The sequence below is a fragment of the Bubalus kerabau genome, chromosome 6 (assembly GCF_029407905.1).
Source record: "Bubalus kerabau isolate K-KA32 ecotype Philippines breed swamp buffalo chromosome 6, PCC_UOA_SB_1v2, whole genome shotgun sequence".
Classification (NCBI taxonomy): domain Eukaryota; kingdom Metazoa; phylum Chordata; class Mammalia; order Artiodactyla; family Bovidae; genus Bubalus; species Bubalus kerabau.
The window spans coordinates 21,725,907-21,745,267 of record NC_073629.1 but is presented as its reverse complement, the minus strand read 5'-3'; the positions used below and the strand labels follow the sequence as shown (position 1 = coordinate 21,745,267).

The 19,361-nt window shown below is 42.7% G+C and overlaps 1 protein-coding gene across 1 annotated transcript; it reads left to right on the top strand.

The window, feature by feature from the left end:
• The first annotated feature begins 3,840 nt into the window (after window positions 1-3,840).
• Window positions 3,841-17,368, top strand: LOC129656061 (neuroblastoma breakpoint family member 6-like protein). Its single transcript, XM_055586855.1, has 7 exons — window positions 3,841-3,928; window positions 4,175-4,359; window positions 6,750-6,852; window positions 8,781-9,016; window positions 12,846-12,897; window positions 13,780-13,941; window positions 16,971-17,368. The coding sequence occupies exons 2-6, from the start codon at window positions 4,182-4,184 to the stop codon at window positions 13,925-13,927; spliced, it is 717 nt and encodes a 238-aa protein (XP_055442830.1). The 5' UTR covers window positions 3,841-3,928; window positions 4,175-4,181; the 3' UTR covers window positions 13,928-13,941; window positions 16,971-17,368.
• The last annotated feature ends 1,993 nt before the right edge of the window (window positions 17,369-19,361 follow it).

Below are 19,361 nucleotides of genomic sequence, written 5' to 3'. Positions count from 1 at the left end.
TCAAGACTTGGTCTAAACAGTAGCTTGGCAGCCTTGGGGATCAGGTTGTGATCCTGGAGGGATTAGTGTTTGGCCTGAGGTTTAACAACCGGTCCTCCAGGTTGTGTCTTCCATGGTGGGATGTCAACTCTGCTGTGTTTCTGCAGTGTGGAACCTTTAGAAGTAACCTCCTTGGCATATTCACCTACACCTCTGGTGATCTAGACAAAGCATCCTCAGATCATTGTTTCACCCTGATTTGCAAACTGGCCCTCGGGCTGGTCACCTGGTAGTGTCCCCAGTGCTGTAGGGATGGAATAAGTGATTTTCTAAGAAGGGGAGTAGCCCGGGGGTGGGTCATATACACCAAAAAGTGGTAAAGATGTTAGAGACGATGGCCTTGGGTTGGGGAAGGGCAATATACTAATGTACTGATCTCTTGTGATAGGAAGCTTGAGGACGGTGCTCTGGCTTTCCAGATAAGTGACTCTCAGAGTCTAGATGAATCAGGAGCTTCCAATAACCCCAGCACCCCGCCTGCAACAGAGTCAGAGAGCCACACACATGTGAGAGAAGAGACTGAGCAAAACCTGTCAATTGGTCTTCCAGTTCAGAGAGCTATAGTAATGTGCAAGGACAAAGCAGAAGATAAGGATGGTCAGAAATAGTGGGAATCCTGCATCTTTACAGCACACACAATAAATGCAGTTGTAAGTTGTCAGGGTATATGGGTAGCAATAATTATGAAGCTGTAGTACTGAGGAGTGTGTTTCTTTGCCTCTTCTTTGCTTCTTCGAAGCCCATAAAGACTCTCTGAATCGCTGACAGCTTGGACTCTCTGACTCCCTACCTAGTCTTCTGACCTCTTGACCCAGATTTAAAGGGTTCCTGTGATTAGGTTAGTCCACCTGGATAGTCTCCCCACTTTGAGGTCAAATTTATTACATCTGCAGAGTACCTTTTGCCAGGTAACATAACATAATTATGCAAATAGCAACCGTAAGGAAGCTGGAGTAGCTATACTAACACCAGAAAAAATAGTCAGGAGACTTTACAACAATACAATGTTACCAGAGATAAAGAATGACATTTTATAATGATTAAAGGGTTAATCCATCAGGAAGATAAAATCGTTTTAAACACAATGCATCTAACAGAGTCTCACAATACACGAAGAAAAACTGACAGAAACAAAGGGAGAAATAGACAATTCAACAATAATTATTGGAGATTTCAGTTCTACACTTTCAGTAATAGAACAACTAGGCAGAAGATAAATAAGATTTAAACAATAGGACCTTACAGGCATCTGTAGACATTTCACCCAACAAAAGCAGACTACAGTTTCTCTCAAGTACACTGAGAACATTCTCCAGGAGAAACTATACACTAAGCCATAAAATAAGTCAAAATGCATCTAAAAGGGTTGAAGTCATATGCAATTTGGGACATGTCACATTCCAGTGCTACAGTCTAGAAGGAGGGTGGCAAGGGGATTGGGTAGCTTGTCCTTCCTTCACTTTCTCATGAATGTTCGGGGACACTTAGGGAGGTGGCAGTGGGCAGACATGTGTAGGCCACTAGCCTGGAAAAGCTAGGCAACTAAAGAGAAGAGACAGTATTTCAGGGAAGCTGCTCTAGTCTCAGGCTTCCAAAGCCAGGGAGGAATTGGCATGTAGGAAGTAAGCAGAGGTCAGGGGGTGACTTTCTGTCTTGCTTGTCTGTGCCTCTCTTTAAGCCTCAGCTTCTATGTCACTAAATCCCACTGCACAGGAGTGCTGTAGGTCACCACCAACCACCATAGACTCATGGTCTTGATGTTTACTATGCTCTGTCTGAGAAGACAACCACAGGTCAATAGCTTTGCATCCACACAAACTAGTGGCGTTCTATGAAAACTACTCTGAACATAAGTGATGTATTTGTGGGGCTTACCTGGTGGTCCAGTGATTACGAGTCTGCCTGCCAATGGACAATAGGACACGTGTTCGATTCCTGGTCCTGGACGATCCCACATTCCATGGAGCAACTAAGCCTGTGAGCCACGACTATTGAGCCCGTCTGCTGGAGCCTGTGCTCCACAACGAGTAGCCGCCACAATGAGAAGCCCGCACACTGCAACTAGAGAGGAGCCCCTGCTCAACGCAATTAGAGAAAGCCCCTTCAGCAGCAAAGACCTGGCACAGCCCCAAATAAATATTTTTAAAATTTATGACATTTTGATTCCACTTGTTTGACTTAGTGTGAACAGAATGCTGAATTTCTAATTTAAAAAAAGGATATGCAACAAGCCACAAAGGTTTTACAGTATAGCACAGGGAACTATGGGCTTCCCAGGTGGCTCAGTGGGAAAGAACCTGCATGCAATGCAGGAGACATGGGAGATATGGGTTAGATTCCTGTGTCAGGAAGATCCTCTGAGGAGGGCATGGCAACCCACTCCAGTATTCTTGCCTGGAGAATCCCATGGACAGAGGAGTCTGGCGGGCAACAGTCCACAGGTCACAAAGAGTCGGACATGACTGAGTGACAGCGCAGACACACACACAGGGAACTATAGTCAATATCTTGTAATAACCTTTAATGGAAAATAATTTCAAAAATAATATATGTGTACATGTGTAACTGAAGCACACACACACAAAAGAATTCTACTTTTTGAAAATTTAATAATGTTTATCTTTTTGCTAGTTTTTCTAAATGTCCTATGGATATCTAATAACAGCATATGAGATACAAAATTTTAAATATATTTGTGTAGGATATGATTAATATAAATTAAATATAAATCTATTATATTTAAATTATTGACACCATTCAAGATGCTTCTATTCTTATTTTTTCTTCACTTGATAAAATATTCTCAGAGAAATGTTAATGTTTCACTATGATTATATGTTTTTTTCTTTTCTCTTATGTTTCTTCTGATTTTTGCTTTGTGTATCTTTGTTTCTTTGTTGTTAAGATGTCTAATGGTTTATGATGTCTGTCTTCTTTGTGAATTGTGTACCTTTTATTATTAAAAATATTCATCTTTGTTTCATTTAAAATAAATAAATTTTAAAAATTCAAAATAAATAAATATATATATATTTTAAAGAAACAAAACCTATTTCAGTGACTTTGACAAGTCGGAAAAAAACCTTGTGGTGTTAGGATGATATTCACAAGTGACAAGCACAAAATCTTATATGCAGATTAAAACACAAAGCAACCCACAGGAGAAGAGGAAGATGGGGCTGGAGGCAGGGGGGTCAAACCTGATTTCAAGTTTAATGAGAAGCCCATGTGCTTCCCCAGTGAGGGAAAAGAAGCTGCCATAATATTGGTCTCCACCAAGAAGGTAATTAAGACATAATCTAGTCAGTAATCCTTATAAGTTAATTATTCACATACCAAGAATAGTATATTAAATTCAGGATTTCCCCCCACAGTATTAAAATGGTGTGGAAGAAATGAGAGAAACAAAGAGCACCAAGACTATCTAAAAGTTTTAAATTTTTCTGATGGAAAAGTGACTTCATGAAAGTCCTTTTGACAATGAAAGAATTCGGGAAAATATTGATTCCTCGATGTTTTCTATGCTTGCAAGAATAGGAGTACAAAATAGCTTTAAAGTTTAGAAAGAGATAGGTCTGTAATATCAGTACAAGGGTACACAAATATTGGCCACTGAGGGAATGTCCCCATCAGTGGCAACCTTCAGAATAGACCAGGTGGCCTTGAGTATCAGTTTGGCCTAGTCAACTAGAATACAGGAGCTCCCAAGATTCCATGACACCCCCACCTTCCAGTTCTGTTATTGCAATTCCACGTGGTTACCTGGCACGCTGGGTCCTCTCTCTGGCACTCTTGTCAGAGCCTGAGCTCTGAGCTTTGGCTTCAGGTGCCTCATTTTTACAGTTAAGGATTCTCATCGTTGAGGAATGCTGACAAAGTAGGCCCCAAAGTAAGTAATAAATTGCATCTTCATTTTAAAAATATGCTTAATACATTTTTTCCACTAAATGAAATCTTATTAAAGCAAAAGTTACATACTGTAATTCTCACCCACTCATTATAATTGTATACTTTAATTATTTTAATAATTTACCAGGCTAAACATTCATCACCACAATCCATTCACTTGTCTCTAATTTCTTATTTCTTTGGGTTTCTTTTCTCCACGTTCTGGCTCTGCTTCTTCCACCCGAAGCTTCAGCATGGCAGTATCTCACACCATTTTCTCTGGTTTGAGGACAGAAATGGGCCTCTTGGAAACCAACCAGTACTTGCACTCCCAGCTGGAAAAAAGCAAACAGGACTTTCGAGACCTCACAGAGAAACTGCTCACGTCCCAAGCTACTGTTTACTCCCTGGCAAACGAGCTGCAGAAATACAATAAGTCCTTGGGGTCACAGTCACCATAGTGGTAAATGATTGTCTTCCCTCTAAGAAACAAAACACCCTCAAACTGTATTCTTTTCCCTCCTTCATCAAAATAAATTGCATCCGTACTACACCTACAAAGATGGAAGCAGGTAGTTAACTCTCACTTCTCAGAGGATGGAGACACTGATGAACAAAGGGGTAAAGTTTGCAGTGAGAGTATAGGGAGGAATAGAGGCTAAGATCTCATTCAGGCACCAGACTTTTTTTCTGTCTCAGGAATGTATATTAGATTCTATAAACATATAATATCCTTGTTGGCTTAAACATCTGAGGATTTAATGCAAACTTTTTGTGAGCACCCATTTGCAGAGCACTGTGCTAGCTGCACTAGGGAAGAAAGAAGCGACAGGACGCCCTGCCTGCCTTAAAGGTCCTTAAAGCTGTCTATTCCCAACTGAACCACAGAGATCTGGAAATGAGAACATCAGTAGCACACAGCAAGGGGAGAGGTGGAGCTATAGTGACTGAGGAACATGGGAATGAGGACCGAGGGGGACAGGAATAAATGGGGAGAATGCTTACTGATGCAGAAGTTGAGTTTGCTTTCAAATTTCTACCATTAGTTTTCAATAAACCAATGGGGGATAAAATTTGCTATCCAACTTATTGACATGGATCAAAAAGTAAAAATTAAAGCCTAGTTATCAAAGAAGTGAAAAGAGCTTTCAGGTATGAGAATGTAAGGGTTTGCTTGTTTGTTTACATCATTTATTATGATCATAATACAGCTTTTTTTAAAACTGGAGAAGAAGAAAGATGTCACTCAACATCTTCATGTATAGGTAACTGTTGCTGCTGCTAAGTCCCTTTAGTCGTGTCCGACTCTGTGCGACCCCATAGACGGCAGCCCACCAGGCTCCCCCGTCCCTGGGATTCTCCAGGCAAGAACACTGGAGTGGGTTGCCATTTCCTTCTCCAGTGCATGAAAGTGAAAAGTGAAAGTGAAGTCGTTCAGTCGTGTCCGACTCTTCCCTACCCCATGGTCTGCAGCCTACCAGGCTCCTCTGTCCAAGGGATTTTCCAGGCAAGAGTATTGGAGTGGGGTGCCATTGCCTTCTCCAGTATAGGTAACACAGTGTAGTAATTAAGAGTGTGTGCCCTGAGGCCAGACTTCCAGGGTTCAAACCCAAGTTGTTCATCTTCTCCATGCCTCAGTTTCCTCATCTGTAATGATAACAGGAATAGTCTCTACCTCCTCAGAGAGAGGTGATGATTTCAGGATGATAATTCTTGAAAATCTGTTAGAACAAGGCCTTGGCTGCTGCTGCTAAGTCACTTCAGTGGTGTCTGACTCTGTGTGACCCCATAGATGGCAGCCCACCAGGCTCCCCCGTCCCTGGGATTCTCCAGGCAAGAATACTGGAGTGGGTTGCCATTTCCTTCTCCAATGTATGAAAGTGAAAAGTGAAAGTGAAGTCACTCAGTCATGCCGACTCTTAGCAACCCCATGGACTACAGCCCACCAGGCTCCCCCATCCCTGGGATTCTCCAGGCAAGCATACTGGAGTGGGTTGCCATTTCCTTGGCAAACACTGTGTATTAGTTCTCCCACCAACCTAACGCAGCACGTGTTAGCATTGAGCATGTCTTTCAGGTTTTTTCCCCTTCATGTGCGTTTTTACACAGTTGTATCTAGATAAACTTTAAAATCTTGGGAATATTGAGGGATTATCGAAACTCTCAACATGGGAGCACTGTCAGCCCTATAGTCCTTGGAGGATTCCCAAACACACAGGGAATTCCTACTGTGTGCCCAGGTTCATATTTTCCTTAAGAGGCTGCAAGGTTTGGTAAAGTGGCCCAAGATTTGGAGTCACAACTCAGAGTATGTGAATTCTGACTTTGCTTTGTTCTGGTTGAATCATCTTGAGTTATTTTACCCTCTATGAAACTCCAGTACTTTGGCCACCTCATGCGAAGAGTTGACTCATTGGAAAAGACTCTGATGCTGGGAGGGATTGGGGGCAGGAGGAGAAGGGGACGACAGAGGATGAGATGGCTGGATGGCTTCACTGACTCGATGGACGTGAGTCTGAGTGAACTCCGGGAGTTGGTGATGGACAGGAAGGCCTGACGTGCTGTGATTCATGGGGTTGCAAAGAGTCCGACACGACTGAGCGACTGAACTGAACTGAACTGATGAGGTTCTCTCTCCCCAGCTCTAATTTGGGGGGACTCAAATGCTAGTAGCTGGGAGGCTGAGGAATCAGATGTGGGATTCCCTGCATGGAACCTGGTACCCAGGTGATATCTGTCCTGGGGTGGCCCCTCCGCCTCCCTTGAAGGCTGGACCACAGCGGCAGGGCCAGCTTCCCCTGAGACAGTCTCTGTTTTCCCAGACTGTGAAGAGTACAAGGACCTCGTTGAATCTGTGCTGGAGGAGGAAATGCCCTTTGAGGAAGGGAATCTGGCAGAGAAGAGGAGACTGGCTACACGGCTTGGGTAAGAAGGAAGCTGTGTGGGAAGTGTGTTAAGTGGGGAAGCCCAGGGAGGTAGAATAAAGAGAAAACTTGTGCAGGGAGAAGGGCAGAAATGTATACACAGGCACAGAGCTAGACAAAGACAGCCTGTGGGGCTGTGGGAACTAATGGAGGACTAGGTAAGTCTCTGGATTCTCCCTGAAGTAATATATGAATAAAATGAGCTCACATGCTCATATTGGAATTCTGGAAATGTGGTTTATGAATTAGTAATGGGCAAGTGAACTCAACTTTCCATGAGTCTCAGCGACCTCATCTGTGAAATAAAAATACTAACAGTGTCTGCCTCAGAGGGTTATGGAGATTAAATGCATGATGACCAGCAGTTAGAACCATTTCACACACATGTGGAACTTTCAACGATATTAGCTGTAATTATTATACCTGTTCTTGCTTTTTATAGGCCTAGTACTTATCATCTTTTTTTAAATATTAGATTTGGTTTTTACAATAGAGCATACATGAGAACAAAGTGCTGACACAAAGCTGCAAGTCACATTTGGGAAGTAAGCTAAAAAAACCCTGTAACTGTTTTAGTTATACAGTCCTGACTAGAGGAATCCATGGTGGCAAAAGAGCCCTGGCTCTTGAGAGGGGTTTCTTGATGATGGCTGCCCCAGGTTATGCTGCCTCAGGCCTGGGCCTCTGTAAGACTAGGTCCCTGGCAGCTGGCAGCCTGGGGACCAGGAGGACCTCTGCCCTTAGGTTGGGGCTTAGCCATGACTGGGAAGGGACACTCCTAATTTCTAATGTTCCCAATTGCCTTTCATGATAATAATGTTTCTCTTCCCCACCTTTGATTGATTGATTTATTTCTAAAAGTATCAGACTATGTGGACTGTTAGCTGGTAGGGCTATTAGGTAGAGAGGTAACTGAGCAGTCGTTACCTGGAAAATGAATTATTAATTTGCAAGGCCCAGTATTGCCTACCCTTAGAGACTTTCATAGATAGGGTAGATTGTGGCATTGAAGACATCGTCTCAATCTTGGTTAAAATGAAATCTGAGAAGCTCAGATGTGTAAGAGCCACTAAAGCAGAGATACTTGACTGAAGGAGGCCTAGGTCTGGAGACCCTGTTTCTCCCTAATCTCTGCCTTCCACTCTTCTGACACTTTATAGGAATTCTAAGGAATCGAGTTATGAAAGACAATCTGCGTATGATTACTTAGTATTGAGGAGATTCAAGCATCAGATGGGGTAGATGACTATTAATATCTAGTCTAGCATTAGGATTATGTGGTTTTAAGTATTAACTGATTGCCTACTCAGGTGTGTATGCTCTACCATGTACTGTACACTGGGTCATATGGACTGTCTCTAGCCTCACAGAGCTCACATTCTAGTTGGGAATCTATAAAAAATATTTGTACAAAATTAGAAAGCTGTGAAATCCAAGACAGAGTCATGTAATTGTTACTCAGAATTTTAATTACTCTTGAGTGCCTCCTTACCTGTTAGAATAGCTTATCTTCATGTCATTCAGAGGAATGCTCTTCATCTTGACCCTCTCATTGATTTCTCTTTTCATCCTTTCAGTTAATCCCAGATGTACCTGTCCAACACTTCTGTACCTGGCTTCCCCACCCCCAGTTGGCCACACTTTCTGTATAATGCTTGATGATGCATATGACACTAAAATGGATGTGGACTGAAGTGAGGAACTGAAGGGGCTTTTTTTTTTTTTTTAAGTGACGTTAAAGAAAAAGAAAGAAACAAATCCAATACTATTTCCTCATTCCTTCTGTTACAGGCAAGTCACACAACCTGTGCAAGTATTCAACTTGGGAAATTCCTTACAAGTAATCAAAGACACACCTCTGCTGAAATTTCCATAACTTTATCATTCATGACATTCACTTTTACATTTTACTTTTCTTTGCCACTTTAGGAGATATGATTCCCTGATTGAGGCTCAGGCCCGAGAACTGACCTGCTTACGAAGGAAGATACAGGAAGGGAAAGGTGTCTGTCATCTATTCACACAGCATGCAAAGAACACAATCAAGACTTTTGAGAGTTTCCTCAAGAGCACTGACATGACCTACTACCAGAGACAGAGATTCTGTGAACTCTTGACCCAAGGAAGCCAGCTGGCAGACAGACTTGCCAGCAAACTCTCCACTGGTAAGTTATCTTATAGGCTCTGAGAACACTTAGCTCCTCCAGAGGTCCTAGCCTCACATGAGACGCCACACCTTCACAATTCCCACAGTGACGTTGCAGCCAGGTGTCCTGTAGTTCTGTGGTGTTCTCAGCTACAGGACAGCTTCCCTGGTGGCTCAGCTGGTAAAGAACCTGCCTGCCAATGCAGGAGATACAGACATGGGTTCGATTCCTGGGTCAGGAGGATCCTCTGGAGAAGGAAGTGGCAACCCACTCCAGAGTGAAGCTATCAGCTAGAAATACCTGGGAGTCCAACCCTGGGCCCAAGGCGAGCCTCCACAGACATATTCCAAAAAGGAGCCAATGTTGTCACTGGACTGACCCTTGTGGTTCTTATCATTGCAAGATATACTTCAGCTACAATCATCAGGGAACTTTGAAAAGCACGAGGTATATCACTCACATTTCCCGGAGGGTACACGGCTCACCCAGGGCTACCCAGTGAGGTTAGGGTCCACTTACCTGTAAAAAGAGGGAGACAGCACAGGGCTGTGGATCTGCCTAATTTGGGTTGAGGGTGGGGTGCCTAGGATTTCATAGGTTCACTCTTTATTGGTGATTAAAGTGCAGGAAAGAAAAACTAGGGGTCAGACATCAGGGATCTCTAAAACAAGAGAAACTTCAGACGTGGAGCAACTTGCCTCTTCATCTGGCCCTGTAGCTGCCCACGTGTTCCTTTGAGATAGCTGTCTTTGAAGTGGATGCCTTCACAATCAATAGCCTAATATCAGCACTTGGGTTACAATTTGAAAAGAAGAGGACTGTCAGGTGCTTACAGTATACCTGCTTCTCACCCTGTATTCTGGGGACCATGACAATGGTACTCGAGAGTACAGTGGAGAATATATGGGGCTGGAGACCACATTGTTAAAACTGCTTTCATCGTCACAGGCTTTTGGAGCAGGAGGCAGCAGCCATCCAATCATTTTTGGTTTTTAAGATACTTGATATCAGTAAACTGACCCACTGTAGAATCAGTTCTGTGAGTTTTGAAAAATGTATACAGTGTTACGTAAAAGTACCACCACAATCCAGATACAGAACAGCTCCATCACTTGTAAAGGTTCCCTTGTACCTCTTTGTAGTCAACCATTTCCTCCAAATCAAGTCCCTGCAACCACTGGATCTGTTTTTTGTCCCTTTAGATTTTTTTTTAATCTCCAGAATGTATCAGTAGTTTGTTCCTTTTTGTTGATGAGTGCTATTCCATGATAGAGATGCACCATTTTTTGTTTATCCAGTCATCCACTGAAGGACATTTGGATTGTTTTCAGTTTGGGGTGATTATGATTCATAGTTAAGATTCACATACAGATTTTTGTGTGAAAATACATTTTCACTTCACTTTGCTTGGATAAATATCTTGGAGTAGGAATGCTGAGTCATATGGTGAGTGTACATTTGTGTGTGTGTGTGTGTGTTAGTCACTCAGTTATATCTGACTCTTTGTGAGTCCATGGACTGTATAGCCTGCCAGGTTCCTCTGTCCATGGAATTCTCTAGGCAAGAATACTGGAGTGGGTTGCCATTTCCTTCTCCAGGGGATCTTCCCAACTCAGGGATCGAATCCATGTCCTGTATTGCAGGTAGATTGTTTACTATCTTAAAGAGAGTGTATGTATCCTTAAAGTGTACATTATAAGATTGTACATTTAACTTATAAGAAACTACCAAACTGTTTTCCAGTGTGACAAAACCATTTCACATTCCCCTGAGCAATGAGTTAGATTGCAGTTGTTCCCAATACCAGCTCTTGATATTATCAGCTTGTTGTTTCTGGGCTTTTTGTCTTTTAATAGGTGTGTGGTTGCTTATCATTGTGATTTTTAATTTGCATTTTCCTATTGACTAACGATTTTAAAGATCTTTTCATATGTCTACTGATCATCCATATATCTTTGGAAAAGTAAGTGTCCACTATATTGTTCATCTTAAAGTAGTTTTTCATATTATTGAGTCTTGAGAGTTCCTTATATTTCTGGATACAAGTCCTTTATCGGATATTTGACTTGTCAGTATTTTCTCCTAGTTTGTGGCTTATCTTTTCATCCTCTTAACTTTCTTTCAGAGTGAAGAATTTCTTAATATTGTTGAAGTCCAACTTATTGGATCATCATTGTCTAGTTTTATCTGAGAACTCTTTGCCTAAAACAGGGTTCTTGGCCTTTCCATATAGATTTTACAGTCAATTTGTCATTATCTATAAAAAAACCCTATTGGGATTTTGAGTGGCGTTGCATTAAATCTGTGAAAAATTTAAGGAGAATTGGCATTTTTAAAATAATATTGGGTGTTCTAATTAATGATCATAATGTCTTTCATCAGGTTGAGCTAGTCTTTGTTTTATTTATTCATATTTCCATGAACACGCAAACCTTTTTTTTATTGTTTTATGATGGTGACTGCTGACAATAGAGAAGAAGTTTTGTCTCCTAACACAAATATGAGCAGGCCGTGGTCCAGTTAAATAAAACTTCCAACTTATTTAAGGAAGTTCCTTATTTGCTAAGAATTCTATTTTGAATTAATGTTGTTTTTGTCAAATGCCTTTTTGTTCATCTGAAATATGAACAAGTGATTATATACATATTTTTTATGTTGTGTCCTTTTAGATTGGACTCTGGACATTTTTAATATTATATTGTGAGACACTGCATCCTATTTAAGCCCTCTGGATTATTTCTTAGTAGGCAATCAACCACTTCTAGGTTTAGACTGCAAGTTCTGTCTTACGTTCTGTGGGTAGCAGTTCCAACATCGGTTTAGTGTTCAGGGCCTTTGATGTGTTGTTTGGGTCAGTTCAGCAAGCATGCCACTAGGTTTAGTCTGGGCTAGCTGATGGTTTATATGGTAATTCAGTTCTCTAATCCTTTGCCATGATTCCTTGTCTCTGTTCCACACAGACTGAGTTTGGGGATGAACCCTAATATTTTTGACAGTCTGTAAATCGTTTCCCAGCCTCTCCTCTCTCTGGCATTTCTTCTCTACTTTCCAGTTCCCAAGGGGCCTCTTCCACATTCCTCTGTTCAGAAAGATTGGGTTCTCCAGTCGTTTCTCCTGTCACACTGTCCTGCAGAACTGCAGGGGGCTACTCTAAGATCAAAAAGGCAAGAAAATTGAGACAGAAAAAAAAGTAGGGGACACTCTTCACACTTTTCAGACAATTAGTCCCTTTTGGACTAGAGCAGTAGGTTTTCATTTGTGGTTAACATCCCTGCTCAGCTGCCTCAACAACACAGTTCTGCAAATGGGCTGGTCTCTGGACAGGGTCAGGAGAGAAAAAAAAAGAAATGGGGAAGTCTCTTTACACTCATCAGCAGAGGTCCCCCCGTCCAGTCATTTAGATAGAACAGGGGGTTTCTCCTGTTGTATTTGCTCCTCTGTGGTTGCTGGAGTATCTGTGAGAGCAGTATTGGGACTCACAGCCATGGTCCATCAACCAAGTTTGTGGGGGAAATGAAGGTTAGAGCTGACGGAGTGCAGAAGACAGCCAGGTAAGTATCCCGAGTACTGGAGAACAGGACATTGTGAACTTTTTGCCTTTACTCAATAGCAGACGTCCTGGTGATGATTCAGCCAACCAGCAATGTATTGTTCACCGTTGCTCAGGAAAGCCTGCCAGGCTGCTCCTCTAAAGACGCAACTTTAGCCCTCCTGGAGTACTTCTCCTAGAGCATTCTGAACAAACATATAGAGTATTGTGTCTCTGGTCAGATAGGCCCTTGTATTAGTAAGCATGAGATGGGACCTGCTCAATTTCCCACTAGCTCTCTCTATTTTCGGTTCACAGAAAATCACCATGATAGGAAGGATGAAGAGGGACAGGAGTCACTGGCAGCCAGGTAACTCTGAGTGATGAAGGGCTGATAATGGAGTGGTGAAACCTAGAGAGGAGTCCTGAAGCAAGAGACCCAGAGGCCAAAGGTCCCAGGTCCAGGAGAAACCAGAAGCTGCTGATTGTTGCTATTTCATTCATTCATCATACAGTGATGTGTCCTTTAACCCATGTTGTCTGTTCTCATTGAAGTTCTTGTATTAGTTGCCATTTCTTAGTAATTCTTCAAGTTTAGTTAACTGAGTCATTTTGACCTAAAGGTAAACCAGCCAGAGAAACCTGGTCTCTATTTTCTGAAAACCCATATGATTAAAAACTGAAGTGAAATGCCTGTTTCTGCCCAGTTGCCCTGAGATATGTTGGCCAATGTTTCATAGCCAGAAATATCTTGAAAAATAAAGCCAATCATGTCATATGTATAAATATACATTCATATATATATATATAATATATATATATATATGGAGAGAGAGATCTAAAAGCTACAAGAGTCCTAGGAGGTTACATTCCCTCAGGAGCCAGTATTCAATGGACCCCTTCACATACTCTTGAATAAAATTTGTCCATAGCATTTTAATGTCTGTATTATAGGACTCTGAGTGTCCTGTGTGTCAGAGTATATTTTAGAGAAGTCGTTGAGTCTCCTTCCTCATCCATATTTAGAGGTCAGTGCACTGAACACATGCTGCTGTCTCTCCTACCCCTATTCTATGCACACTGAAATCCCAGTTAGAAGTGGATTGTTATGTTTTTTCTGTCTGAGAGGATAGGCCTTTGGTTTCTGGTGCCTCTTCCATGAGCTTCAGATGAGCACCAGCTGTCAGGTTGATGCTGGTTGCCTTATTTTCATCTCTTGTCTTGTCTGCCTCCTTCTCCATCCCTTACTCAGGCTCAGCATGGGGCTCCAGGGAGAAGAAGTGAATGAAGTCCTGGAGGACTCACTAGATGAAAAGTATCTGATACATTCCAGTCGCCATGACTCCCACCAGCCTCCCAGCAGCATTGCCTCTGTGTGTGATGTGCAGGACCAGCTCTGAGGTAGACTGAGCCAGTGAGTATTCCCAGTACCCAGAGAATAACCCCCCAACAACCAGAAGACTGAATAATAAAGCTCTGGTAGCTTCTACCTGCTCACCATCTCTGTCTAGACTGATTGAGATCATCTCTGCAGGCAGACTGTAAGAACTAACCCTGAAAAAGTGATTAGGCTGAATACAGTTCTGGGACCAAGTTTTATGTCACTGGTGTGTCTGTTCATTTGCATTCTCCCTGGTCCACACCTCACCCCCCTTTCTCTGGCCCCCACTGGCATGTATGCAAGCTGAGGAACCCTGGGCAAACCAGAGTGCAGAGAGTGAAGGGATCATGAGAAACTCTTCTGCCACGCTTCAGCACAGATAAACTTCATTATTTAAGATGAAGCATCTTAGCTTTCCTGAAATGTTCTAGCTAATTACAGTTTCTGAATGGTGCCCGTTAGGCTTTTCTAGCTTTCCGAGAATATCATCAGTCTTGCCCATATTTGGGGTCCACTTATCATGGTTCCTCAGTAATGCAGGAGACGAGACAGGTTCCTCATGAACCCATGGCTCCTGAGTTTAAGCACCAGTGTCCATCCCCCCTCAGGTGGCTTCTCTCCCCATAAGGTTCCATCTTAGTACAGACTATCAGGTGGTGAAAGTTAAGCTTCTGCCCCATCACACTGAAGTCCCACCCTTGACTCCTGGTTTTGTTCTGGGCTGAGGCAGAAGCACAGGACAAGGAACTACAGAGAGCATCCTTGGAAGCAAATGTGTGTAACTTGACTCAACAGTAATTATTTGCTGGAACAGGATGCACTTCTCACTTCTACAGGCAGATCTTGGAATCCACTGCCCAGTTGTACAATGAAAACACAGATATCAGGGGAGAAAATCAGAGCCTTCCACCTTACCTGAGTCATATTCTAGAGATAAGCAGTCAAAACCCACAGGGAAAGACCACTCTCAGATTGCTCTCTTCTCTTGCCACATCTGGCTATCAAAACAAAAGATGTGGAGAACAACACTATTACACAATCCATAATTTTCATAGTTTTCTCTATCTAGAAAGATGCTCCCTCTACAGGTCTGCAGACTCCAGGCTCCAGGAATGGCTCTAGGAAACCCACCATTTAATCACAAAATTCACTCTATTATTTAAGCCTGAAGTCCAGTCTTAGGTTTCTCAACTTACAGGTCATGTAGCTTTAGTTACTACTTAACCTCTTGACCTACTGTTTCCTCAGGGGCAAAGGAAGTATACTTGAATATATTTAGATTCTGGAACCAGTTCTGACATGGTAAGGGAGATTTCCCATGCCACAGGTTAAGTGTTCAGTCATACAAGATTACCCCACACCTCCACACCCTGTCCATTTCTGAGGGCAGTTGAAAGCCCAGATTGTTACCTGAACTCCTGACTGACTGGCTAGAAATCAGGATATCACCACCCCCTCCTTAGGTTCAATTAATTTCCTAGAGTTGTTCCTACAGAACTCAGAGAAACATTGTACTTACTACACTATCAGTTTATTACAAAAGGATATAACTCAGGAACAGCAGATGGAAGAGATGCACAGGGCAGGGCATGGGGGAAAGTGTGGAGCCTCCATGCCTTCTCAAAGAAAGCCTAGTACCTAGTACTCTCCTAGTACCTCCGTGTGGTCACCAACCCAGAGGCTCTCATAATCCTGAAAACCTTTTGAACTTTATGGAAACTCATTACACTGGCCTGAATGATGAAACCACTGGCCACAGTGATTGACCTCAATCTCCAGCCCCTTTCCCCGTCCATAGGTCAGGGGCTGGGACTGGAAGTTCCAACCCTCTCATTACAAGATGGACCTTCCTGGCAAGAAGCCCCCAGCAATACTTGCTTCCAAAAGTTGCTTTATTAATATAAACACAAGTACCTTTATCCCTCCATTGCTTAGGAAATTACAAGGGTTTTCAGAGTTCTATGCCAGAAACAGGGATGAAGACCAAGTATGTATTTCTTATTATAAGTCACGAGGCACTGATAGTGTCTGAGGACCCTCCTGGTTTCACAATAGCACCATCTTTCTATTTAAAAGGGATAGGACATGGATTTAGGAGCCAGATTCCCATTTAAAACAGCCTTTCTTTCCTAGAACAGACTGCCTTTTTTGTTTTATTTTGACATGTACACACTACTTTATTTATTTATGGCTGCACTGTGTGCTGCTACACGCGGGCTTTCTCTAATTGTGGTGCCCGGGCTTTTCGTTGCAGTGGCTTCTCTTGTTGCAGAGCACAGGCTCTAGGAGCACAGGCATCAATAGTTGCAGCACCCAGGCTCAGTAGTTGCGGCTTGCTGACTCTGGGGCACATGGGCTTCAGGAGTTGCAGCATAGCGGCTCAGTAGCTGTGGCTCGAGGGCCCTAGTGCGTGCAGGCTTCAGTGGTTGTAGCTCGAGGGCTCTGGAGCATGGGCTCAGTAGCTGTGGTGCATGGGGCAGTTGCTTCCTGGCATATGGATCCCAGACCAGGGATGGAACCCACATCCTGTGCACTGGCAGGCGGATTCTTATCTATTGCGCCACCAGGGAAGTCCTAGAACAGACTGTTTCTGAATGCGCATGCTTGAAGCTAGGCACCTCTCTCCTGAGAGGTGTGAAAGGTTTTCCTTTTTTCTCCACAAGAGTAGAATGGAGAGTAAACTGATGTTGAGCAGGGTGAGAGGGGGTGGGGGGTGGGGAGGTGGAGGTAGTGGGGGTGGGGGTGGGGGAAGGGGGGAGGGATCTGGCTAAACCACATGCAGCAGTTTAGAGCAGGGCCATCAATGTTTTGGGGTGGTAGGGGTGCCCTATGTTCCACACCACAGGGCAGATGGTATATTTCAGAGGACTTTCCTCTCATCTGCTAGCACAGCTTTCTCTTTCCAGATTGTAGCTGACTGCCACAGTTTATCCTCGTAACACATTCAGATGGCACATGGCATCTTTCCTCTCTTAGCGCTCACTGCAACCTCAGTTAGGTATCAGCAGAATCTGACAGAAAATCCTCACTTTTTTTTTGGTTTGTTTTGTTTTCTGTTTCAGGCGACAACTAATGCTGGAACTGTGTGAAAATTTTTGTCTTATTTCAACAGAACATAGTCCCCAGTTGATGAGAAAAACAACAAAACAGGAAAAATCCAAATCTGAGAGGAAGAGGAAGATTTCACACTACTTTAGATTTTTACTCCAGTTTGTGGAAGTCTCAGCCCTTCAGCCTACAAATATAACTGCCCAAGGGACACCGATGCCTATATTCACAGATAATCTTGAGAAAAATCTAACCCTTTTCCCTCCCATCTCCCTCCTGTGGATAACTAGAGTCAGCAGCAGCTGGAAGCAAATGGCAAGGATTTGGATGGAGAATACGTCAGAATAATGTCACTGCAAACCATTCATCAGCTCTTCAGCACATGTCCCTTTTCCTGGGAGGTGGGGGGATTATAAAGATCCTAAAATAAAGCTTATTTTATATGCATTCTGTTGGCTATCATCTTTTTATACAAATCAAAATTATAAAACTTTTTTTCTTCAGCTTAAAGCAAAGAACTCAAACATTAATGTGCCCACTACATTTATACCCCAGAGTGATAGAAACCAAGGCTGAATGCATACTTCATTCCAAAATTACACCTAATTGAGCACCTAATTAGGTGTACCTAATTATTATTGAGCACCTAGTTATTGAGTACCTAATATTACATGTGAGTTGGACTATAAGGAAGGCTGAGCACTGAAGAACTGATGCTTTTGAACTGTGGTATTAGAGAAGACTCTTGAGAGTCCCTTGAACTGCAAGGAGATCCAACCAGTCCATCCTAAAGGAGATCAGTTCTGGGTGTTCCCTGGAAGGACTGATGAAGCTGAAACTCCAATACTTTGGCCAGTTGATGCAAAAAGCTGACTTATTTGAAAAGACCCTGATTCTGGGAAAGATTGAGGGTAGGAGGAGAAGGGGATGACAGAGGATGAGATGGTTGGATGGCATCGCTGACTCAATGGACATGAGTTTGGGTAAACTCAGGGAGCTGGTGATGGACAGGGAGGCCTGGCATGCTGCAGTTCGTGGGGTCGCAAAGAGTTGGACACAACTGAGTAACTGAACTGAACTGAATATTACATGGAAATATTCATTGTGTCCAACTGTCTGGGAACCAAGGTACTCAGGCAAAAATTTCTGCCCCCAGGTTGGGCATCTGCAAGCAGAGCAGCAGTCTCATACATATCCACCAGAATTTCTGCAGAGAAGGATCCTGAGAGTCTGCTGCTCGCTGCTGAACTTCAGCAAAAGTCCATCCTAGAGGTCTGTGTTTCGGACCCACAGAGAGAGATCTAACATACCTGGATGGAATTGCTGCTGCTCGGTCACTTCAGTTGCGTCTGATTCGGCAAGAATAGTAGAGTGGGTTGCCTCGCCCTCCTCCAGGGGACCTTCCTGACCCAGGGATTGAACCCATGTTTCCTGGCATTGCAGGCGGCTTCTTCATCCCTGAACCACCAGGGAAGCCGCCTAGATGGAACTGGCAGCTTTCAAATTACTCCACTCTCATGTGGAGTTTTTTTTTTCTGAAAATAAATTTCTCATACCCTCTGTCTGTCTTTTACTTTTCAATATAAAATCAGGACATCTCATTCAGAAGCTGTAAAACATGTAAGATAGCCTCCAACTTACCAGATTCCCAGGTTAGAAAGCTGATTCTTCTAAGGAGGGCAAATCCTGGGTGGCAGGAAGGGACCTTTACATGGGTTTGTACCCTACATCAGTGACTTACATTTTCTTGTACCAGTATGTGGCACTGGTCATTGTCACACCCTTCTGCAAGGGAGAGACCGATTGAGAGCCAATTTTTAGTCCAGGGCTCAGCTCTTCACAGCTTCCTGTGTTTTATAATCATTTCTGACCCCTCTCCCCGACAATTATTTACCTTGAAAATTTTCAAACCAACAGAAAATTGGAAAGACTCATACAACAAATATCTCTATTCTGTTCATCTAAATAGAGCAATTAACAGTCATTTTCTCCTTTTCTGTCTGGGCTGACACACACACTCATATCACTTTATTAAATGCAGACAAAAAGGCTGCTTCACTGCTAAACACTTCAGCATGTATTTCCTGATATTAAGGACATTGTCCTATACAACCATAATCAATGATCGAATCTAAGTACATTAACATTATTTCAATAACATTACCTCATAAATGCTCAAGGTATAAAATTTCCCATTGTTTAAAAACTGTCATATCTACATGCTTATATGTGTATGGATATAGCGATTAGACACATTTAACATATGCCTCTATATTATACATACCTGAGAGAGGTTAAGAATTGTGTGTGTTATGGTACTGATATTTCCCCATGTTCCAATTAAAGTTTCTAAATTTTGTCCTTATTACCTGGAACTGTCTCCTGACTTGTATGTTTTTGTTGTT